The sequence below is a fragment of the Dermacentor silvarum genome, chromosome 2 (assembly GCF_013339745.2).
Source record: "Dermacentor silvarum isolate Dsil-2018 chromosome 2, BIME_Dsil_1.4, whole genome shotgun sequence".
Classification (NCBI taxonomy): domain Eukaryota; kingdom Metazoa; phylum Arthropoda; class Arachnida; order Ixodida; family Ixodidae; genus Dermacentor; species Dermacentor silvarum.
In genome coordinates this window covers 217,383,714-217,403,121 of record NC_051155.1, presented here as the reverse complement: position 1 = coordinate 217,403,121, position 19,408 = coordinate 217,383,714, and the positions used below count along the sequence as shown (strand labels likewise).

The 19,408-nt window shown below is 45.0% G+C and overlaps 1 protein-coding gene across 7 annotated transcripts in view; it reads left to right on the top strand.

Annotated features, from left to right (window-relative positions):
* Positions 1-6,579: 6,579 nt before the first annotated feature.
* The window catches only part of LOC119442642 (dmX-like protein 2), a 150,166-nt gene continuing 137,337 nt past the window's right edge, over positions 6,580-19,408 (top strand). For 6 of the 7 annotated variants that reach the window (XM_049662275.1, XM_049662278.1, XM_049662277.1 and 3 more), the window contains exons 1-8: positions 6,580-7,143; positions 7,445-7,570; positions 8,500-8,571; positions 8,656-8,734; positions 9,855-10,065; positions 13,895-14,004; positions 16,164-16,299; positions 18,201-18,386. In XM_049662275.1, coding sequence (XP_049518232.1) covers positions 7,057-7,143; positions 7,445-7,570; positions 8,500-8,571; positions 8,656-8,734; positions 9,855-10,065; positions 13,895-14,004; positions 16,164-16,299; positions 18,201-18,386 — 1,007 coding nt within the window. In that variant the 5' untranslated portion in view covers positions 6,580-7,056. The remainder of the gene's footprint in view (positions 7,144-7,444; positions 7,571-8,499; positions 8,572-8,655; positions 8,735-9,854; positions 10,066-13,894; positions 14,005-16,163; positions 16,300-18,200; positions 18,387-19,408) is intronic. The other variant, XM_049662276.1, reaches the window with a different exon arrangement.

Sequence of the window (19,408 nt, the reverse complement as noted above, 5' to 3'; positions counted from 1 at the left end):
TAATACACGAATGCTGTTGAGGATTCGAACAAATACAGTAGATTACAAAGAAAGCCAACGAAATATGAACATGATTTTCCCCCGGCATCGCTCTGAACAAGGCATGCTAACAGAGCCTTCGGTTCCTGTTTAATTACCGCACCCCGCTAACCCGGCCTGGTCGCGTTTACATTATAGAGAGCTAGAATATTTATTTACAGCCATCTCGCCAAGCGATCGAACCGGACTGAGTGTTCAGGTGGTTCGGTTCGACACAGCCCGACCCGCACACGATTACGTTGAGCCGACAGACAAATCGAGCAGCTGCTCCAGGTTGAGGAAACAGTCGTACGTAGCACTAGCGATAAGTCGCTGAGCCACGACGAGAAGCAAAGACAAAGAGGCAACGTAGTTGTGCAGAGCTACGAGAACGCGAGAAGCAAGCTCCGCTTTCGGCGGTGTAATGAAGACCAGCAGGCGGATGATCTACTTCGAGAAGTGATTTGTAAACGACACTGAATAGGAAACGACGGGGAGAACGAGGCCGCCGAGATTGAGATTCGAACCCACGACCTGGCCCTCAGCACTAGAACAGCATATCCGGCCAGCCACCGCTGCTGATGACGATACTCCCTGTATTTCGTGCAGTGTGTGATCGACTGGGGTCCACCTGAGTCGTGACAAGAGGACGAATGCGTCTGCGCGTGCGTCGCTGGGGCCTTTAAAGCGCGCTTTGCCTCAATAACACTGTTTGTGTAGAGAAGCCCGCTTCTGCAATTTAGTTCGCTTTGCAGGCAATCGCATGCATCTTAGATTCGGAGTGTGTACGTTAACGTGAATCCGGGAATGCAATGGCTTACGCGTAGCTAGGAATAAATACTAAATAAAGACTAAAGCACATGAAGGCTGAACAGAACCCGACTACTATAGACTTTGATACTGGCATTTTACCAATCGTATGACTGCGGACTTGCATGCACAAAAGATTGACCTAATGTGTTCCTGAGGCAGTCCGCGGCGCCGTCAGAGAGAGGAAGAGAGCTAGCGCTCTCCAGAAGCGATTTCTTGAAAAGGTGCATCTGTAGGTGCGGTATTCTCGTCTATTATTTTTTTTTAAATTCGGCGCACCTTCTTTTTCGATTTTCATCTGAACAGACAGTGTTCGTTCCTTACCCTTTCTTTTTTCCTTTTTTTTTTGCGTACAACTACTTGTGATAGTCTCGAAAAGTTCAGTGTGATCCCTATGTCTTGCCATTAGTGACACATGGTTTAATACAATGTTTATAAAAAAAATATGGGGTTTTACGTGCCAAAACCACCATCTGATTATGAGGCACGCCAACGCAATGTTTATACCTTGTGGCTGGCGCACCATAGCCTAAGTCGCTTTTGCGCTAATAAACCCTATTTAACTAACTAATAACGCGCGGAGCGAAACGTAGAGGCTAACAAAAACTTCAAATCAATCTGAGGACTGCGCAAAATTAGTAATTATGCAGTGACAGAATACGACGCTGACCTAGCGTAAACGCGGTAGAGTGTAGCCGCGACTCAGTTGTAATGGTGAAGTTAGTTATCTAGTAAATACAAGGGCGAGTTCGGTTGACGTCAGAAAAAGGTAATTTGATATCTCTGAGAGGGAATTTTGTCCCGCAGTGGTCGTAATTAGGCTGGTGATGACGATGGTATCGCATGGGTACTCAATATTTTTATTGCGATCGAAAACATATGGACACTCCACTCGCCGCCGCCGTGATGTTCCGTGTAAAGACCAAGTGCGATAAGATCCTACCGCGCCCGCGCGCGATATGCTGTGGGTGCGAGGGCAAGCGAGCGTGAGTGAGCTGAGAAGGATGTTGGCCTTGATGCGCACCATCTTAGCCACCATACCATCTTCCCGCGCGCCCAATTTGGTAGGTCACGTGATCAAGCGCCCGCTAAGTGAAGAGAGCGCGCGTCTCCTCCTATATCTCGGCGGTGGCTGCATATGGCTCTCCGCGCGACTAAGCGCATACTTGGTCCGCGCCCCGTATTTTTGGAGTAATCTACGGCGAGTGCAAAGATTAAGGGCGATCCGAGATGGATGGTTTCTACATGCACCTTGTGCTCCAGCTCGCGTAGTGCATGATCTCGCGTAATCTCGAATTTCCGAGACGCGGTGATAGGCAACAAGAAGCGTTCGCTCCACGTTGCCGGTGCTCTTCATCAGGCCACCGTTCATGGAGTGAGATTTGTTCATGTTTGCCTGTGTGCGCGTGACACCATGCTTCTTAATTTGATTAGTAAGCGAATGTTTACTGCAATTTATACGGCTGATAAAACTACCAACCTTACTTCGTGTAGTTGTCTAATACTTTGCTATCGCTGTCAATGCTCCACCTTTCGGGCGAAACTGCGCGTTTTCTTTCTTAAATATTGTTTTTTTTTTTTTTTTGCTTCGACTATGCGCAATAAGGTTCATCTGTTTTTGGAAGACTTGTACGATATCCAGGATTCCGGCCGATATCTCCATTCAGTGAACAATGAACAGTCGTGAGACCGCAGATGCCTGGAGATCGCAGACGTCTTTTTCTTTTCGGTCTCGAGATTCAGACTGAAATCATGCGATGCCGCCTACGTGCACCTGTTCGACCGATGCAATGCATCGAGACAATTCCTGCATTGCACCCGGCTGCACTAGAATAAATTCAATTTATTTTAATCTTTTTGCTCAGTCCCGTGGTCTTCTGCTCCCGTCTGTGCTTACGGGCGTGACGCTGGCGCTGCCCCTTAATTTTCCTTTTGCTTCGCACGTGTGTTTTCAATGGACGAATGAGGACATTGAGAATCCATCATGTGACAAAAATAATAAGCGCAGTTCATACAACTATAAGCACGCGTACTCAAATTTTGTATAGTGGCAAGAATACCACATGTAGTGATAGTCGCACGGCATATTCACATGCTCTCATGCGAAGCTGATGGTCTGCACCAAACCTCCAGGTCATTTTTTTTTATTGCGATAGCAATTATATGGACACTTCCACCGGATTTCTGCCGTCGTCGTCGCCTTCGTCGTCGCCGTCGTCGTCGCCGTCGCCGTGAGGTTCCGTATAGATAAAATCTTCGCCGCGCGCCGTATGCCCGAGCGGAAGCGTGCGGGGACGCACGCTGTCACGGAGAGCGAACGCACTCAATCTTCCCCGAGCAAGCAAGGAAGCGAGAAGCGAGCGCCGGAGGGAGCGCAGGGGGGGGAGGCATTTCTACTTTGCCAACAACCGCGCTCGTCGCTCGCTCGCACCGTCTCTTATCTCCACACGGCTCTGACCTTTACATTCGCCGCTCAGTTTCCGTTGAAGCCATAGACCGCACGTACCTTCCCCGTTGCGGCGTATATGCGCTTGCTGCCAGCGTTTTGACAGTCGTTGTCTGCAGTCATTCAGTGTGATGTTTGTGCGCGCTCACACCACAGTTAGTAATAGTCGGGCCACATTTTCCAACGCACGCTACACATGCAATGCTGCCCGGATCGGCAGTGCAGCGCTACAGGTGTGTCCCTTCGCACGCGCTGCCCACGGGCAGCGCTTCTCATCAACACCACCGTTTCACACGCGCCTTCTCGTGGTCATCGAGTCTCTCTTCATGTCGGTCTACTTACGCCGCAGCACACCTGCTTACTCAATCAGCTCATGTTTACTACAATTCATATTGCTACCAAAGCCGCTCACCTTACTTCGTATGACATTGCTGTGTTGCTATCGCATTCATTGCTTCGCCCTTAGGGCGAAACTTTGACATTTTTTTTTTTTTTTGGCCTGCGTTGTTCCCTCGTACTCAGTCTGTCATGTTCTATTTATTAGTATACTAGTAGCCTACCCGTTTTATTTATTTTTAGCCCCGGAAGGCCTGAGGTGGAAGGGGGTGAAAAGCCACTGCGTGACTCGCGTTACCGAAAAAAAAAAGTGACGTATATTATATATATTAAAGTAACCCATTACCAGCCTGCGTTATACCTACAAATTAAAGTATAGCGCGGTACCATTACCGTTACCAAAAGTAAGCAACGCAAGTTACTTTGTCGTTACGCCAGGCTCAGAAATTTCAGACATATTTCGTTGTAGAATCCAGAAAAACAACTTTACAAATGTCATATTTTACATACAGCAAGCTTTTACACCTAATACCGATTTAGCGACAGAACCTTGTACAAATCCCCAGGAGATGAATGCGATTAGTGGTCAGAAGTTGCTGCCTATAGAATTTCACCTGGTGGCTTCCACGTCTGTGGCACGTGGGGGAACCATTTGTTCAATGTGAAATTAAACACAAATCAAGGCTTCATCTTGAATGTTAATTAGAACTCTGCAAAGGAAGCGTATCAGGATACTCAACAACTTTGCAGTTACGACTTGGGGAAAATGGAATATTCCGAAATGCTATAGCATTCGCAAGTGCGTATGCGGTAGCATTAACGACATGCATACATGACATTGCCCCCCCCCCCCCCCCCAAAAAAAAAAAAAAATGAAGTGTTTTTGCGCGCATGTGTTGATTAGCTTGATGGGTGCTTCGTAGACTATTTTAGTTAGGTCTGCTGCCTGCATCGTCAAGTGCTCCTGTTTTGTAGCACGCGTACAAGCCGAGGGAAAGCTCGTGGAAAGCGCCCGTACATTTTATTTGCCACGTCACTTTAGTTCAGGCGCGCTCCATCTTTTTCTTTTTTTTCTCTCTCTCTCTTTTTCCTTTTGTGTGTGTATGGGGGGGGGGGGGGGGGGGATTACTCAGTTACAATTTAGAGAACAAGTACCTCTCTAAGTTACAAAAAAAAAAAAAAAAAGTAGCGCGCTGCCACCAACACTGCTTTCACGTCGCATCGCATTGCTCGTTCCATTATTAACTTATTCCTTCCTTTTTTTTTATGTTGCCTATGGGCGGAGTCTCTCCCGAATAAAATGGTTCTTTTTTCGCCGGCATCATCAGCTCCTGCGACCAATCAGTCGCATCCCCGAGCGGTGACTGAAAGCCTCGGCGTCGCCACTTGAAAGAGCGCGGGCTCTTGCTTGAATCTGTAACTCTCCTGCGAAATGCTGAGCGCTAATATCCGTTAATTGGCCTATAGGTGATCACACTAAAAAAAAAAAAATGTAGTTTGCATTTTTCGGGGCGTGTCTTGACTCCAAACGATAATCGTCATCTGTCTTGCTTGCGTTACCGTTCTTAGAAACTCGGCGCTTGCTATTTACCTGTCGAGAACGCTATGTCGCGCTGATAAGGCACATGCCGTCGTTCGTGACCTGTACCGCTACAGGGAGCGCAACTTTAAAGAAAGGCACGCAAGATATGCCAGGTCTTTCAATGGAGACTTTAGGTAAATAAAAAAAAAAAAAAGGAGTAGCCGTTTTTAAATAAAAGAACGGTTCCTTCGACGACATGCCACCAGGGGTGGCGGGTGACACGGGGTGACGGGTGACACATGGTAATTAGTCGCTAATTAATCAAAATGCAATAATGAACTTTATTAAACGATTGGTTTCAGCGGCCTCATTGAGGAAATTGAAGCGAGCTCAACTTTTGGATTTGGAAAAATGCGAATTCCCGCGGAACTACGGCACGGCGAATTTCGGCTATCAGAGCGCGGGAAACCGAAACTGGGAGGCTGCAGCGAGCGCAAAGCCGCGCCCTTCGGGCAGCAAGCGCGCTGAGGCTCGAGCCGTGCTCCTCGCTGTCACAAGGAACCGTCCTATAATTTCAAGACGGCTATTTATAATATTAGTTAAGTTCTTTGTAGAAACACCCTGTATATGTGACGACAATTGTTCGGGCTGCGCCTCAACCGAAATGCAAGTACGCCCGTGTGTACTTACTTATATTCAAGTAAACGTCAAAATTAAGGAGGAGGACCACTATGGTGTGACTCATAATAGTTTTGGCAAATGAATCCCCAGATGTTTCGTATTCTCCGTGTATTGTACGTTTATGTAGTCAACCGCGCCTTTATAACGAAGTGCTCGGCACCTAAACACATTAAAAAATTACTCGTTATGCCGGAACTTAATCAGTCCTTCGTAGGTCATATCGCCGTAGAGGCATTCATTGTAGAGGCGTTCGATCGGCTGTATGTAGCTCACTGCATTACTGCATCGTCACTGGTGCAGTGCCTTAATTTATATGTTCATAAAATTTGAATCGATGTATACTGAGCGCAACCGAATACTGCTGCGACTCATGCTACATCTAAATGCTCGCATACGCTCAAGCATATGCAGGTACACTTGAACTTGGTAATTTACTTGGTCACACGAGCGCTACAAATTGCAGGCTTGACAAAATTGCGTTTTCATTGCATTTAGAAAGACTGCCACTTTCTGGGCGCAGGTGCCGGAAACGTGCGGCCGCTTTGTGGACACGGTGTTCACACTGGCATGGAATTTACGCGTTCAGGTGTCACTTTCTGAGCGCGAGAAGCCTTCCTGAAGTTTCGAAGGTCGGTGGCGACAACATACCGCGCCGTTTCGAGTGTTTAAAATTTTTGACAGCTTCGCCTACTACTTCGTGTCAGCGTTGCTGCCGCCACCTACCCACGGAATGAAAAACGACTGCAAGCCTGACCAGCGCCTGGCCTGACATGCGTCTGCTCGCGGTTGTGTGCCATCGCGTGCGCAATTCGCCGCCGCGATTCCCGGCTAGTGCGGCTATGGAACCCTTTTTGCGGCATTCCGATCGCCCAGTGAATAATAGTGGCTCCTAAATGGCTGAGAGGAGCGTGGTGCTTTTTCTAGGTCTCATATTTGGGACGATCCGGCTATTTGTTGACGCGGTGTGAGTGCTGTCGGCAGAGTGCCGCAGTCTAGGCCTAGAGTTTGCGCCGATCACAAGGTGATGTGCTGTCTTGTGACGCTATCGGTGCCGACTTATCGCTTCTTCTGGCGTACCAGGATCTGGTGCATTGTTTAAACTGCGATCTGACTTTCAGCGATCCGGCTGGGCACGAACTGGAAGCCATTGCTTCGGCACTGAACGAAACTGGTGTTCGCGGGGGCGTGCCGGGGCTTCTGATTGCGTGAGCGCTGCGTCGACGAAAGCTGTAGTTCTACAGCTATGAACCTTCACCAAGTTCTCACTGGAGCTGTTAATGCTGGAGACCACTGCTATTCTGTCGGCAGCGTCGAAGGCGTTCCCTTTACAGTAAGCAACCATCTCTAACACGCACCTCGCAACCCGGTTTTACCAAGATAAAAGCGTTCATTAGTAGTTTTATAACCGGAACTGCTCTAAGTGCTCTAAACCGATGTCTTCGGTCCTATTCCGTCCTTCTGGTTAACATTTGCGTGTACAGTGAATTACAAATTTTCTATTTCCGATCGGACTGTGGTGTTCATCGCAGGTATCTTTTCTATGTCGAAACCAGTTGCAAGCTTCGCTTGACGGGACTGCACCATTAAGAAACCTGCAGACATAAACCGGCATTTTTTTTTTTTTTTTCAAGGTGTACGGCGCAGGATGTAATATTGTGATATTGGCACGAAACTTCGAGAGAGTGCAGATCATCCCTGGTGTCTGCCATGGAAACGTGCAAGTTTCGTGCATAAACTGCTCAACTGATATTGGGAAGGTACGTCTGGTGCTCTGTTTGTTTCGTGTATAAACTTTTTTTTTTTTTTTTTTTTGCGTAGGCAGCATGATTTCCACTCGTATTTATCATCCGGCGATCGATTTTTGTTTTTCGCTACATTCTATTCTAGTACATTGTGCCAGCTTTATATATTAACTGAGTTTGAAGAAACATTATTATAAAGCTCCTAATGTGAGCAAGTGTGTCGATATCTTTTGCGTATTGTAACTTGTGCAAATACTTGGCATATAACTCTAGCATCATGTAGGCAAAAAAGTTTGGTGTAGTCTTATATGCATTTAGATTTCTAGAAGGTTTGAGTGTTTTCACCTATGGTACACTTAAAACGCAATGAGGGTGCGTAGCGAAGTGGCCACTCGTCTTCTATCATCACTATGCAGTAGCCAGTGCTACATTTGCTTAGAAGCCTGCGAAGGCCTCATCTGGAAATTTCATATCGCCACGTCCTTAAGCATGTGGGTGATTTTATTTGGAAAACAGTACACGGACGAGACATACAGTGCTGGAAGTAGACACGATGAAATTTTCAATGCTTTGTTTTGCCTGGTTCTTGCCCACACAGCCTCATTGCGCTTTCATAATAAGCCCTGTACTACGCAACCCACAGGAACACATTCTTGCTCATAGTTGAGTCTGTACCAGAACCCAACAGCCAGCCGATGTGTCGGCACTGTGCACTATGAGAAAAATTAGTGTGCAGAAGTACTGCAGTTTATGAAGGAGGCAATTTCCATTTCAAATGATATATTTGTGGACAATGCTAGACAGTGACGGATGAGCAGGTGCAATTTTCTGGAAAAGTAGCCTCCTTCTGCGCCATGTATCCAATAATTTGTCAGCATGTGGTGTTGCAAGCTTCCGTGGTGTATATTGTAGTCTCATACTTACCACATGCTTTGTTATAACAGATTGCAGCTGCATATGGAAAGCAAGTAGCTATATTTGAACCATCGCCACTCCTTCAGCAAACATCGGCTCATGTAAGCCACCTTCTAGTATGTCTGAAGGCTCATTTTGTGTGGCACGATATGGAAATGACTTTCAACCATTTTTCATGTCCTTAGAAATTGGACTACAAATGGATTCAAACGGCCACAATTCAAATGGACTACTCTGTATCCGTGCTTTCTTGGAATTTAGAAGGTGAGAAACCTTTTAAATGCCTAGTCAACATTTTGTATGAAAACGTGAATTGCTGAAAAATTTCATTCTGTATATATTTATTTACTTACCTTATGTCTAGTTTCTTTGCATTAGTTTAGTTGACTATCATAAAGTCATTCTAACCTGAGAGAACCTATACCGACTGCATGTGTAAGCCAGGGTTGTCATAAACTTCAATTTATCCAATATATGTGCTTCAACTTATGACAATATTTGTGAAACCCAAGCTGGCAGCTCATTATTGAAGGCAAAATACATACATTATTGTTCAAGTTAAAATCTAGAGGAGCTTTTAAATGTAATACATGAACAGTATAAAAGAAACAGTGAGAAAGTTCAAATTTCGACTAGGGCACATTAGATTATTTCTTTGCTTGCACAGTGGTGTGAGCCGCATTTGTTTTCATCTCACTACCATCTAGGAGAAAAATAAAACAAAGGCCTATATGATGCAAGAATTCTTTTCACTTAATTCTATATCTTATCATCCACCACTCATAACCAGCAGACCTTGCAATAACGTAGGCAGAGCGCTGTCCTGGCAACTGATGAAGTGCATAATGGAAAATAATTGCGGTAGAATTGTTGCATTAACCAGGCCCAGGCAGAAGGATCAAGGGTTTAGTCTATGTAGTGCTTGGCACTGGACTGTACTTAAAAAAAAAAAAAAATTAAGAATAAGATAACTTGTGTATATCAAGCAATATGAAAGGGAACACTGAACTTGCTTTCAAGAGCCTCTAGTGGCTGAACACACTAGCCCCCCATAGAAGTATTCAATGAGTGATTGTATTTTTGGCCCTGAATTCATTATTATTCAGTGAGACTAAATGTCTTACGATAAAGTGATTTGTTACAAAATCTGACATGTCTGATTCAAATCCAGGCGTCACGAGTAATTGCTGCTTAAAAACGAATTGGGTTTTCAGTCTCATATTGCTGATGACTATACTTAATGGAAGCCGCTAAAGGTACTTTTTTTGGTTGTGTGTTGCTTTTGTTTTGTTTTATTTTGCCTTTTGTGGCTAAATTTGATCCTAGCAGGACTTGTCGCAACGTCTTGCCAGACAGAGCTGCAGTTTTGATAACTTTATTGCAGGCACGCGGCTGCTGACTGGTGGCGAGTGGATACAGATGTGGAAATGCACCATGAAAGCAGAAAGCAATGCCAAATGTGCGGATGAGGCTGCCAAAGCAGGCCAGCCCCAGCCGGCCAGCCACTCGGGCGTCTCCTTCCAGGTGGGAAGTGACGAGGCAGCTCCGTCGCTCCCCGACGAGGATGCCTCGTGGGACTGCATCTGGCATTGCAGGTCTCTATTCTCCCTTGTTTGCTGCTATAATGGAGTAACAGGGAGCACCCAAGCATCTTTGCTTACCCAAAGCCCCATGCCTTGCGTGCTTTTTTTTGTATTCCTTTTTGGTTCTGTTGTATACATTTTGCATTCTTTTGTATGCCCGAGGGTTTGCATTCCGTAAACTAGGCTGCGCAGAACCTAAAACTCCATAATGTTGTGTTGCAGAGCCTTTTATATCCCCTTCAGTCACAAGTTGATTTCCTGTCAATAAATGTGCTAGAATGAGAAGAAAGGTAACCGAGGGGCCTGATTTTTATTAATCATATTATAAGAAGCCAACAAACATCGTTGCCTTGACAACAAATTGACTAGTTGCCTTCACCCAACAAGATCACGTACTCGTGATGCCTGCGGCAGAAAGGATGTTCCACATCCGTCGCCAAGGTTTGTGAGTGGTGGTGCTGGCTAACACTCCCAGGGTAAGTTCTAGTATTAAAACATAAATACCTCAGAAAGTGGATGGGAGAATGGCGCTGCGGTAGCTCAATTGGGTAAGAGCATCGCACGCGTAATGTGAAGAAGTGGGATCGTTCCCCACCTGCGGAAAGTAGTTTTTTCATCCACTTTTATTTTAATTAATTTATAATTTCTTTAATTCACTTAGTAAGTACAAGTAATTTCCCCTATGTTGTCCTTGGTGTTGTTGTTTGTTGGCTTATGATATAAATGTGTTAAGAGTTTCATAACCTTATTCCAAGGAGCTGCAGACTCTGTCAAAAGAAAGTCAAGGTGGTAGGATGATCAGTTGTGCATTTTCTGGTGAGTCCTCATAATTAGAGTAATTAAATCTTGATTTAGTGTGCAGTCAGTAATGTCACACCTTTCCATACCAAGAATTCAAACAGCAGCTCAAAACATTTGCACAAGTTGATTATTGGCTGCATTCATTACAAGGAAACAAAAGTTATTCCTTCACCATTGCCGACAGAATGCAGCACATTGAACGTCCTGTCAGACATGGTAGTGCCTTCAGTAATGTATGCACCAATATTCTGCATACTAAACTGAAAGGAAGCCACATTGGGCAAGCAGGGGAGCCAATTTACCTGCAGGTATATCCTTTACAGGACATATTTACAGGACATATATTTTTCACATAGCTCTTGAAATTTTTAGCATGGTATGAATAAAGGAAGTTCATCGAAAGTTTCCAATAAATTTAACTTCTCTACACCAAGCTGTTTATTTTAATAAAGTCGTATGTATTTGTCCCACTGACACTAAATGGTCTTTCAAAAAGTCGGACGTATATGTCCCAAAGACCCTCTAGGGTCTCATCGCAAGATTATTTCTGTCCACTTCCCTTAAGAACCAAACTCTTGAAATTTTTGTGTCATACGTAAATGAGCGGCTTAGATCTAAGTAGTTTTTAGATTAAGTAGTTTGCAATTGTTACACTTCTGTACAACAGGCCATTTAGTTTTAAAAAGGGCTCGCTTGTCCTGCCGACTTTCGAGGCTCTCGATGAAAAATGATATGTAACCACTTTCTTACTAAAATAGACTGAAGCACAACAGACAAAGGGACGCAGTGGAGGCCATCAACAAAATGTTTTGGTGCACCTTTTTGCCAGAGCGTCAAACACCAGTGGCATCAGTGCCTTTTTGCACGTGCATGCTTTTGCGCATGCATTCACAAGGACGAGTGTTACGGACTACCTGTCACCTCAAGATAAAAAAAATGGGTGCTTCTTGTTAGCTAAAGGGGTAAAGCTAAATGCAGGAAAGAGAAATATCTCGTTGGGCATCTAAGAACTTCTTTCTTGCCAGCAGATGTGGGCTATATTCAAGAAGCGTTCTGACTATAAAAACAATTGTTCTAGATTTTGCACGCCTGTCCCCAGTTAGTCCCTATTCTCAAAAGTATTCTTGCATCAAGTGTTGGAACCTTTAGATAGAAGGCAGCACCAAAGAAATTAGATAAATGCGCCCCTTTGCTGCTGAGGAGCGTTTTTGCACACATAATAAAGTGGGACGTATGTGTCCCATTGTCCTACAAAGGGTTAATGTCCATGCATTTTGTGTTTTATTGCCACCACTGGACAGAACTGGTAAAAACAAGTTGCATGCACAAATGTGTACACTGTTACTGAAAGGGATGTGCTGTAGAGCGTATGCACAACACTGCCGTGACCAAGGTGTTGCTACAACACTGGCAGCTCAATCAGAAGTGGTGCATTAATCCATTTTACTTGTATCCAGCTTACCTTGTAGTGGTGCTGTGGAAAGTGTGCATAATGTCCCCGATATCTCGTGAAACCTTGCTTCACAAATGCCTCGAGTACCAGATGCGTGCAGCTTGAGCTTGAAAATGTGTCTGCTATTCCCGTTTTTCTATATTAGGGGCGAAGCTCCTAATAGCGGCACCTGTTCCGTCCCCGTCGTCGTAGTAGTAGTGTGTAACCAGTAGTGTGTAACCAGTCTGAGCAAAATGAGAAAAAAAATTCCGAAGTTGTGTCCGTAGCGCGGAATCGAACCAGGGACCCCTCGCTTCCGAGCGCGCGGCGTTAGCCCACTACGCCACGAAGCGGACATGGACACACGCACCACGATGGCAATAAATACCCAACATTAACGAAAGGCCGCGTTTCTAGCGCGTTTCTAACGCGTTTGTGCTAGCGCGTTACGGCCCGTGTAAGAAGCTGGTGTAAGACACTGTGGCCTCTCCGCCTTACCTGCAACGCGTTTCGAACGCGCTGCCCAAAGCGGTGGCAAGTCAAGTTCAAGTCGAGGAGCGTTTATGAATACGGGGGGTATACTCTCTCAGCAGTCATGTGACGGCGTCGCCAAACGCGGTGCACGTTCCGGCATGTGTAAATGGTTGCGTAAGACGCTGTGGCCGCTCCCCCTTACTAGAGAGTACTGCACGTTTCTAACGCGTTTGTGCTAGCGTCCCCTTAAGCGGGAGATCCGATGATTCCCTCCGGAGCTTCGCCCACTCATCATCATTCACCCCGTGGATATGCTGCGATTTCTTTATTGCTACAGTGTTTCTTGTTACTAGTGCTTTTCATGGTGTGTCCATAAGATGTCTGAGTTAGTGAATCTTGTAGGCTCATTGTCAAAACATAAGAACTCTCGCTTTTTTTTTTCTTTGTGTTTTTGACCTAATGGTGCTATAGTATGCCCATGTTGAAACTTGAAGGTATATGAACACAAGGAACTGTCAGCTAAATCGCCTTATGCCTGTGCACATCGGCGCAAAATGCACGCTAGAGGCTGGAAAGTTGGGCAAGTCGGTATAACTGCATTTTGTAACAACACAACACCGCGAAACAAGACACAAAGACGAAGAAGGCCAGGAGCAATGGTGCCTGCTTGTCCTGGGTTGCTTTTTGGTTGTATTAGGTTGTGTTGGTGTTAAATGGTTGCTGTTGCCAAGCTAGTGACACTAGTGGCATCAAAAACAAGGTAGACAGGAAGAACACTTTTAAGTGATCAAACAAAATATCCCTTGTTTGGCAATGAGTGATCACTAGTGGCATTGCAGGCATCTAGCAGAGGCAGCGTTCCTAAATGATTTTTTTTTTTTCAAATTGTAAAGTCTAGAATGAAATCCGTGATGTGCACACACATGGAGAGGCATATTTGATATTTATGTTGGCTAGCATGACATCTAAATTTGCACCTGGCACCATTTCATGGTTTCCTTAGTTTTCATGTGCATCAAAGTGTATTAACATATATTGCCAAGTATTGTACTATATTTAATATTAAATAAATACACTGCTTGATGGACAAACTGGCATTGTAAATGAAATGTTTACTTTTGTGTTCTTTTGCAGGACATCCCAGCCTGTCAGCTTCCTGCGCTTCTCACCAGATGGCACGTTGTTTGCATCTGCGGGAAAATGCGACCGTTTAGTAAAAATTTGGCATAACAGCCAGCATAAAGGTGGGTTCATGCGTCAACCTTGCAGTTAGTTGCAACGGCTCGATATAGTGCATTGTGGTTAGAAGAGGAAGTGCTGCCAATCGGGCTTTTTAATCAAGCCCAAACTATGTGAATCTTCAATTTCACGACTATAGTCTTACTAATCATAGAATGACCTCACTATTAACCCTTCATGAACGAGTGTTGCCTACAGGCAACATACTTGAAACAAATTTCTCTCTTGCTGAGTTTTGCTATTGAGTACGAAGTTTGTTGCTAAATGTCTTCGGCTAATACTGAATGAAAGGCAACAAGTGTCATTTGTTGGTTTAGAGCAAGAACAAAGAACAAGAAAAAAATTTTGGCACGTCGCCTCACTTGTTTTTGAAAGCACGGTCAGAGGAGACAAAGCGATGCAACATATCTGGCGGCAGTGGTGTCACACGCATGATGTAAAGCAAATGAAATGTACACCACTCATATGCAAACTCTCATATACTCTCAGACGCTCAGTGTATACAAACTCAAAAGTGATGAGTTAGTACAAATTCCAAACGAAGTCATTAGTGGCTTTGGGTGAAGCCCGCATTGTTTTCAGCCTAGTGTTTCCGCCCTATTGCGAGAAAAGTTCCTGCAAAAACATTTTTTTTTGGGGGGGGGGGGGGGGCTGAGTATGCTCATACATTTGTTTTGCACATTTAGATACAAAATAATCTTCTCTGTTATTTGTATGTCTTGTTCATAAAGGGTTCATATCTTGCACATCGTCTCGCGAGTCTCCCGCTGCAAAAATGTTTTGAATCCTTCAAGTATAAGCAGAGTGAGATGTAGGTATCACACCGATGAGTAACTCTCTCCTTTCATCTAATCTAGCTACACAATCGAGAAGCCAAGGGAGCGGAGCCCCGCCCAAAAGTTGAGTGTCTTGGTGGTGAGAGGGCTTGTGGCGGCTCCTGTAGACTAAGCTATGCAGCACGCCACTGCTGTCTCAGAGGCCATGCGCAACAGACACAGCTATGTGCAACTGTCATGTGTTGACTGGCAGTGCAAAGATAAAATCATTTTTCTGTGTTTTTGAAATCTCAGACATATATTTCTTATTTAAAGGACATAAAACGCAAATATTTAGCCAAACTAAAGTGGCAGTATAATGCTCTAGAATGTCTGTGTCAATATTATCGCGAGCAAAGCTTTACTAATTGAGAAATAGAAGTAAATGCAGAACACAATTTGAGACTCACCCCGACATTTAAGTACTAGCCCGATGGCATAGAAACTCCTCACTACAATTCTGTCACTGGTTCTCAACTCATAGTGAAAAGATCATTGCATTGCATTGATGAAAGAGAATGCTACTTGTCTACTTCTATTCAATTCTTAGAGAAAAGAACTTTTTGACGTTACGCTTGATGACAACGCAGGCGGCTGGTTCAAAGATTTCATTTTCGCTCACCTCTGTACCGCCAGTGCTTTCGCGTTTCAGTAGTTTCATTATTGCTTAGTACTGTGCTGGTTTTGCTGGCTCGCGATACTTACACAAACTGCAAGTAGCAGATGTCCGGGTCATCAACGAAGTCCATCATGACAAGCGCTAAAGATGGTGTTTATGATTCAGAGTGCGCTTTCTCTTCCTCTTTCGCACTGTTGGCTCTGTCTCGGCTTGGTTTCTGGTCGCGCATTTGCATTTTGTGCAAAAAACTGTAGTGATCGCAGTTGGGCACCGTGTTACTCACTGACGGCAGTAAAGGGCAGTGCTGGCGTATGCAACGTCACGACTCCCCACTCTGGGCCGGGAGATTAGAATTGTGCTAGGAGGAATACAGACCCTTCAGATGTGATTTTATCGTAAACTAAGTCTTTCTTGGCATGAATCAAGTGCTGCGAGGTTTCTGTGACGGTATTTTAACCATCCACGTTGACTTAATATTTGCCTTTACTGTCCCTTTAACTCAAAATTAGCAATAATAGTAATAGGGGCGAAATGCAAAACACTCGCGTACCACTTAGACATTGGAGAACCCCAGGTAGGTCCAAATAAAGCAGGAGCCCTCCACTGTGACATAGCCTCACTGTTGCTTTGTGACCTTAAACCCCATGAATCAATCAATGACAGGCCATTGATAATTTCGTGCAGCATATGTTTGGATTGGGCAACAAAGGGCTTTTGTTCATGTTCACAGTGTCTGACCCTGGCGGGAATGCCAGGGTGTCTGCACAGCAAGTGGATCGGGGCTGCACCTTTGGGTTTGTCTACGCGGCCCACCCACGAGCCGTGACAGGACTCTCATGGCGCAAGACCAGCAAGTTTATGCCCCGGTAAGTTTGAGCTTTTTTTTTTTTTTTCCTGTTAGGTATGGCATAAAACTGATTATTGTTAATTCAGTATTCCATGCAGATTACTTGTTGTTGAAGCACACATCAATTTTAACCTCTTTTGGCTTAAATTTCTTTACTACTATAAAAACATTTTATTTCAGCTCTCTGTTGGAAATGACTGAGTGTGATTAGCAAAGTCATTTAATAACTTATTTGTCTATCATTAAACTTTTCGGTGTAGTTTCATACGCTGCTCATTATAACCTTGCACAGGGAAGCATAATTTAGAAGGCAGTAGATGTCACCCGGAGGAAGCTAGTTTACAAGCATCTTCACAGCTGGTTTTTCACAGCGGAGCTGTTTAAGCCGGCAGTAATTTGTGCCGCGGAGCTGCAAAATCTCGCCGAGCTATGACGTCGCTGCGTTGCCCTAGCAACCACATACCAGCTGTGCGATAGCTTCACAAGACTCTGCGCTTAGACACTGCGCGCAGCAGGTCTGCTGCGCTTGCCATAGACATTCCATGTAGCAGGTGTGAAGGCGGGGTTGCTAGTGTGTGGGCGGTAGTAGCAGCCATGGGGAGACCGAGGAAGAACCGCACTGCCGAGGAAGAGGCTGCTTTCCGGGAATTGCGCCGCTTGGCCGAACAAGAATACAATCGCCAGAGTTGAGCTGATCCTGCATAGAGCCAAGCGACGGCGCAGAGTCTAAACTGCGCCTCGCTTCTCCTAGCTCCGGCAATGCTGCTCCACCGCCACACCAGCGATGGCGTCACTGCGCGTTGCATAGCACAGCTTGCAACACCGACACCGCGTTCCAGCAGACCCGCTCCGTAAATGCGGTCACCTAGCAATCACTTACCCAGCTTTGCCCAGCTATGTCATCGCTTCAAGCCGCAATTATTGCTTTGCTTAGTCATGACAACACTTTGTGAAGCTTGGCCATGACGTCACATTGATTATAAAGATCATGTCGCCGCGACGGCGACACACCCAAGTCTCATAGACTTCGCACTGAGTAAATGTAACATGGGACGGCCGAAGAAGTACAAGACTCCTGAAGAAGCCGCATAGCTGGAAGCTCGTCGTGCCGCCAGCTGAGAATGAATGCGGTGATTGCATGCTAATCCGGAGTATCGCGCCGACGCCACTGCTGCTAAACACTCCAAGGCTAGTAAAACCTGGAAGAAGCTAGGTCGATCACCAGCTCCACTGTTTACTCCAGCCTTGCACCACTAGTGCAAGCTGCCTATTTTTTTACAGTGTAAATGTATTCACAGCCATGTAAGGTGTCTTACACTAGGGAGAAGCCAATGCAATAAGTAGTACATTTAGTTGGTGACCACAAATGATACAATTCCTTAAACCCTCAACTGCTACAAGTGACTTGGATATGGAGCTTTCAACTAAGTTATGGCTTGTTAGGTTAGGTTAGGACCTAGCCAATCGCACTGAGGTCAGGTCGCAAGAATTTTTTACCACCTTTGGTAACTATGTATGTTAAAGGACAGGCCCTGTTGTGTATATGTACTCGGTGCACTTCTTTCGTGCTGTGAGTTTTATCCAGTTTGTAGCACTCCACAGTCTCCAAGCAGCCAGAGTGAATTGGGAAGAAAGTGAATCTTGTATACACACTCCATTCAAAATTAGTAATGTTAAAAAATGTGAAAGGTGACCTGTTGTGTTTAGCATGTTACACTCTATTATTGCCATTTATCATGAATTGATGAATAGCAAGCTAGCTCGTTGCCCTGGCACTTCTTGCATTTCCTTCCCTTTGGCATTGAATATATGATATGGTACGGATAGTAGAAAGACATTTGCAGCATACACCTGGTACATACTACTTTGCGTAACTTTAGGGGGGTTACAATGTTGTTCTCTTTTTTTTCTGTTCCACAGAGGTTCAGTTGCAAACATGCTGGTCACGTCATGTCGAGACAACATCTGCCGGCTCTGGGTTCAGACCTTGCTTCCCGAGGATGGGCTAATCAATGTGCAGCAGATCGAAGCGCTTGCCAACCAGACACCGCGACTGCAGACTCAGCGTCACCGGCAGCGCATCCTTCAAAAGCTGCGGCATATGAAGTAAGTGGCCGTTTCAGGCCATCTGGTTAATTTCGTGGCCGTCATCGTCTCCCAGGGATCTCTTGTTACCAGATCCAACCAAACTGATGCTGAGCACGAGATCGCGGGATCGAATCCCGGCCGCGGCGGCCGCATTTCAATGGAGGCGAAATGCAAAAACGCCCGTGTGCTTGCGTTGTAGTGCACATTAAATGGTCGAAATTAATCCGAAGCCCTCCACTACGGCATGCCTCATAATCAGAGATGGTTTTGGCACGTAAAACCCCAGAAAGAAGAAGAAGACAACCAAACTCACCATATTCCTGAATATTTCCTAATCTCATCACTGTGCCTGTTTCTCTGCCATTCTTCAGCTGCATTTCCCTTCCCATGGCACCCATTCTGTTACTCTAATAGAGCACTGGTTATCTGCTCTACGCATCATGTGAGCTACCAATTCCACTTCTTTTTCTGAATCTCAACTAGTATATTTGAACATGCAGTGAGGCTTAAATTCGAAAGTAAGCCCAAAAACCGTTGTTTTTAGAGCCCAATCTTTGAGAGTAGCATACAAGATCGTAGCCCTTCTTTCTCTTTTTCTCCACACTGCACTCCTCTAACCCTTTCACTGATAAGAATGATAAAAACAAATGTTGGAGTGCATACAAAGGCTTCTCATATAAGTTGAGAATACTAATGCATTCACACAAGCGCTTTCAATGACCAGTGAAATCAAAACTCATTGAAATTCACAATATCCATCGGTTCCCTTCCATGAGCTCTCACAAAGAAACTAATTGCAACGTGTATTTGAATTGCCTTCGGTTTTATTTATCATTTGAAACTGAGCATGTGGTAGGGGTATAATGCTTGATTTGACCAACAAACAGCTGCTAAGTAAGTTGCAATTGACCTTGAGTGCAGTTTATCTCTGCTTCCTCTTTCTAAGCTGCTCAGATGTTTGTTGTGCCTGCTGTGCAGGATATACAGTAAAAGCTCGATGATACGATCACGGCTAATACGATATTCCGGATCATACGAAT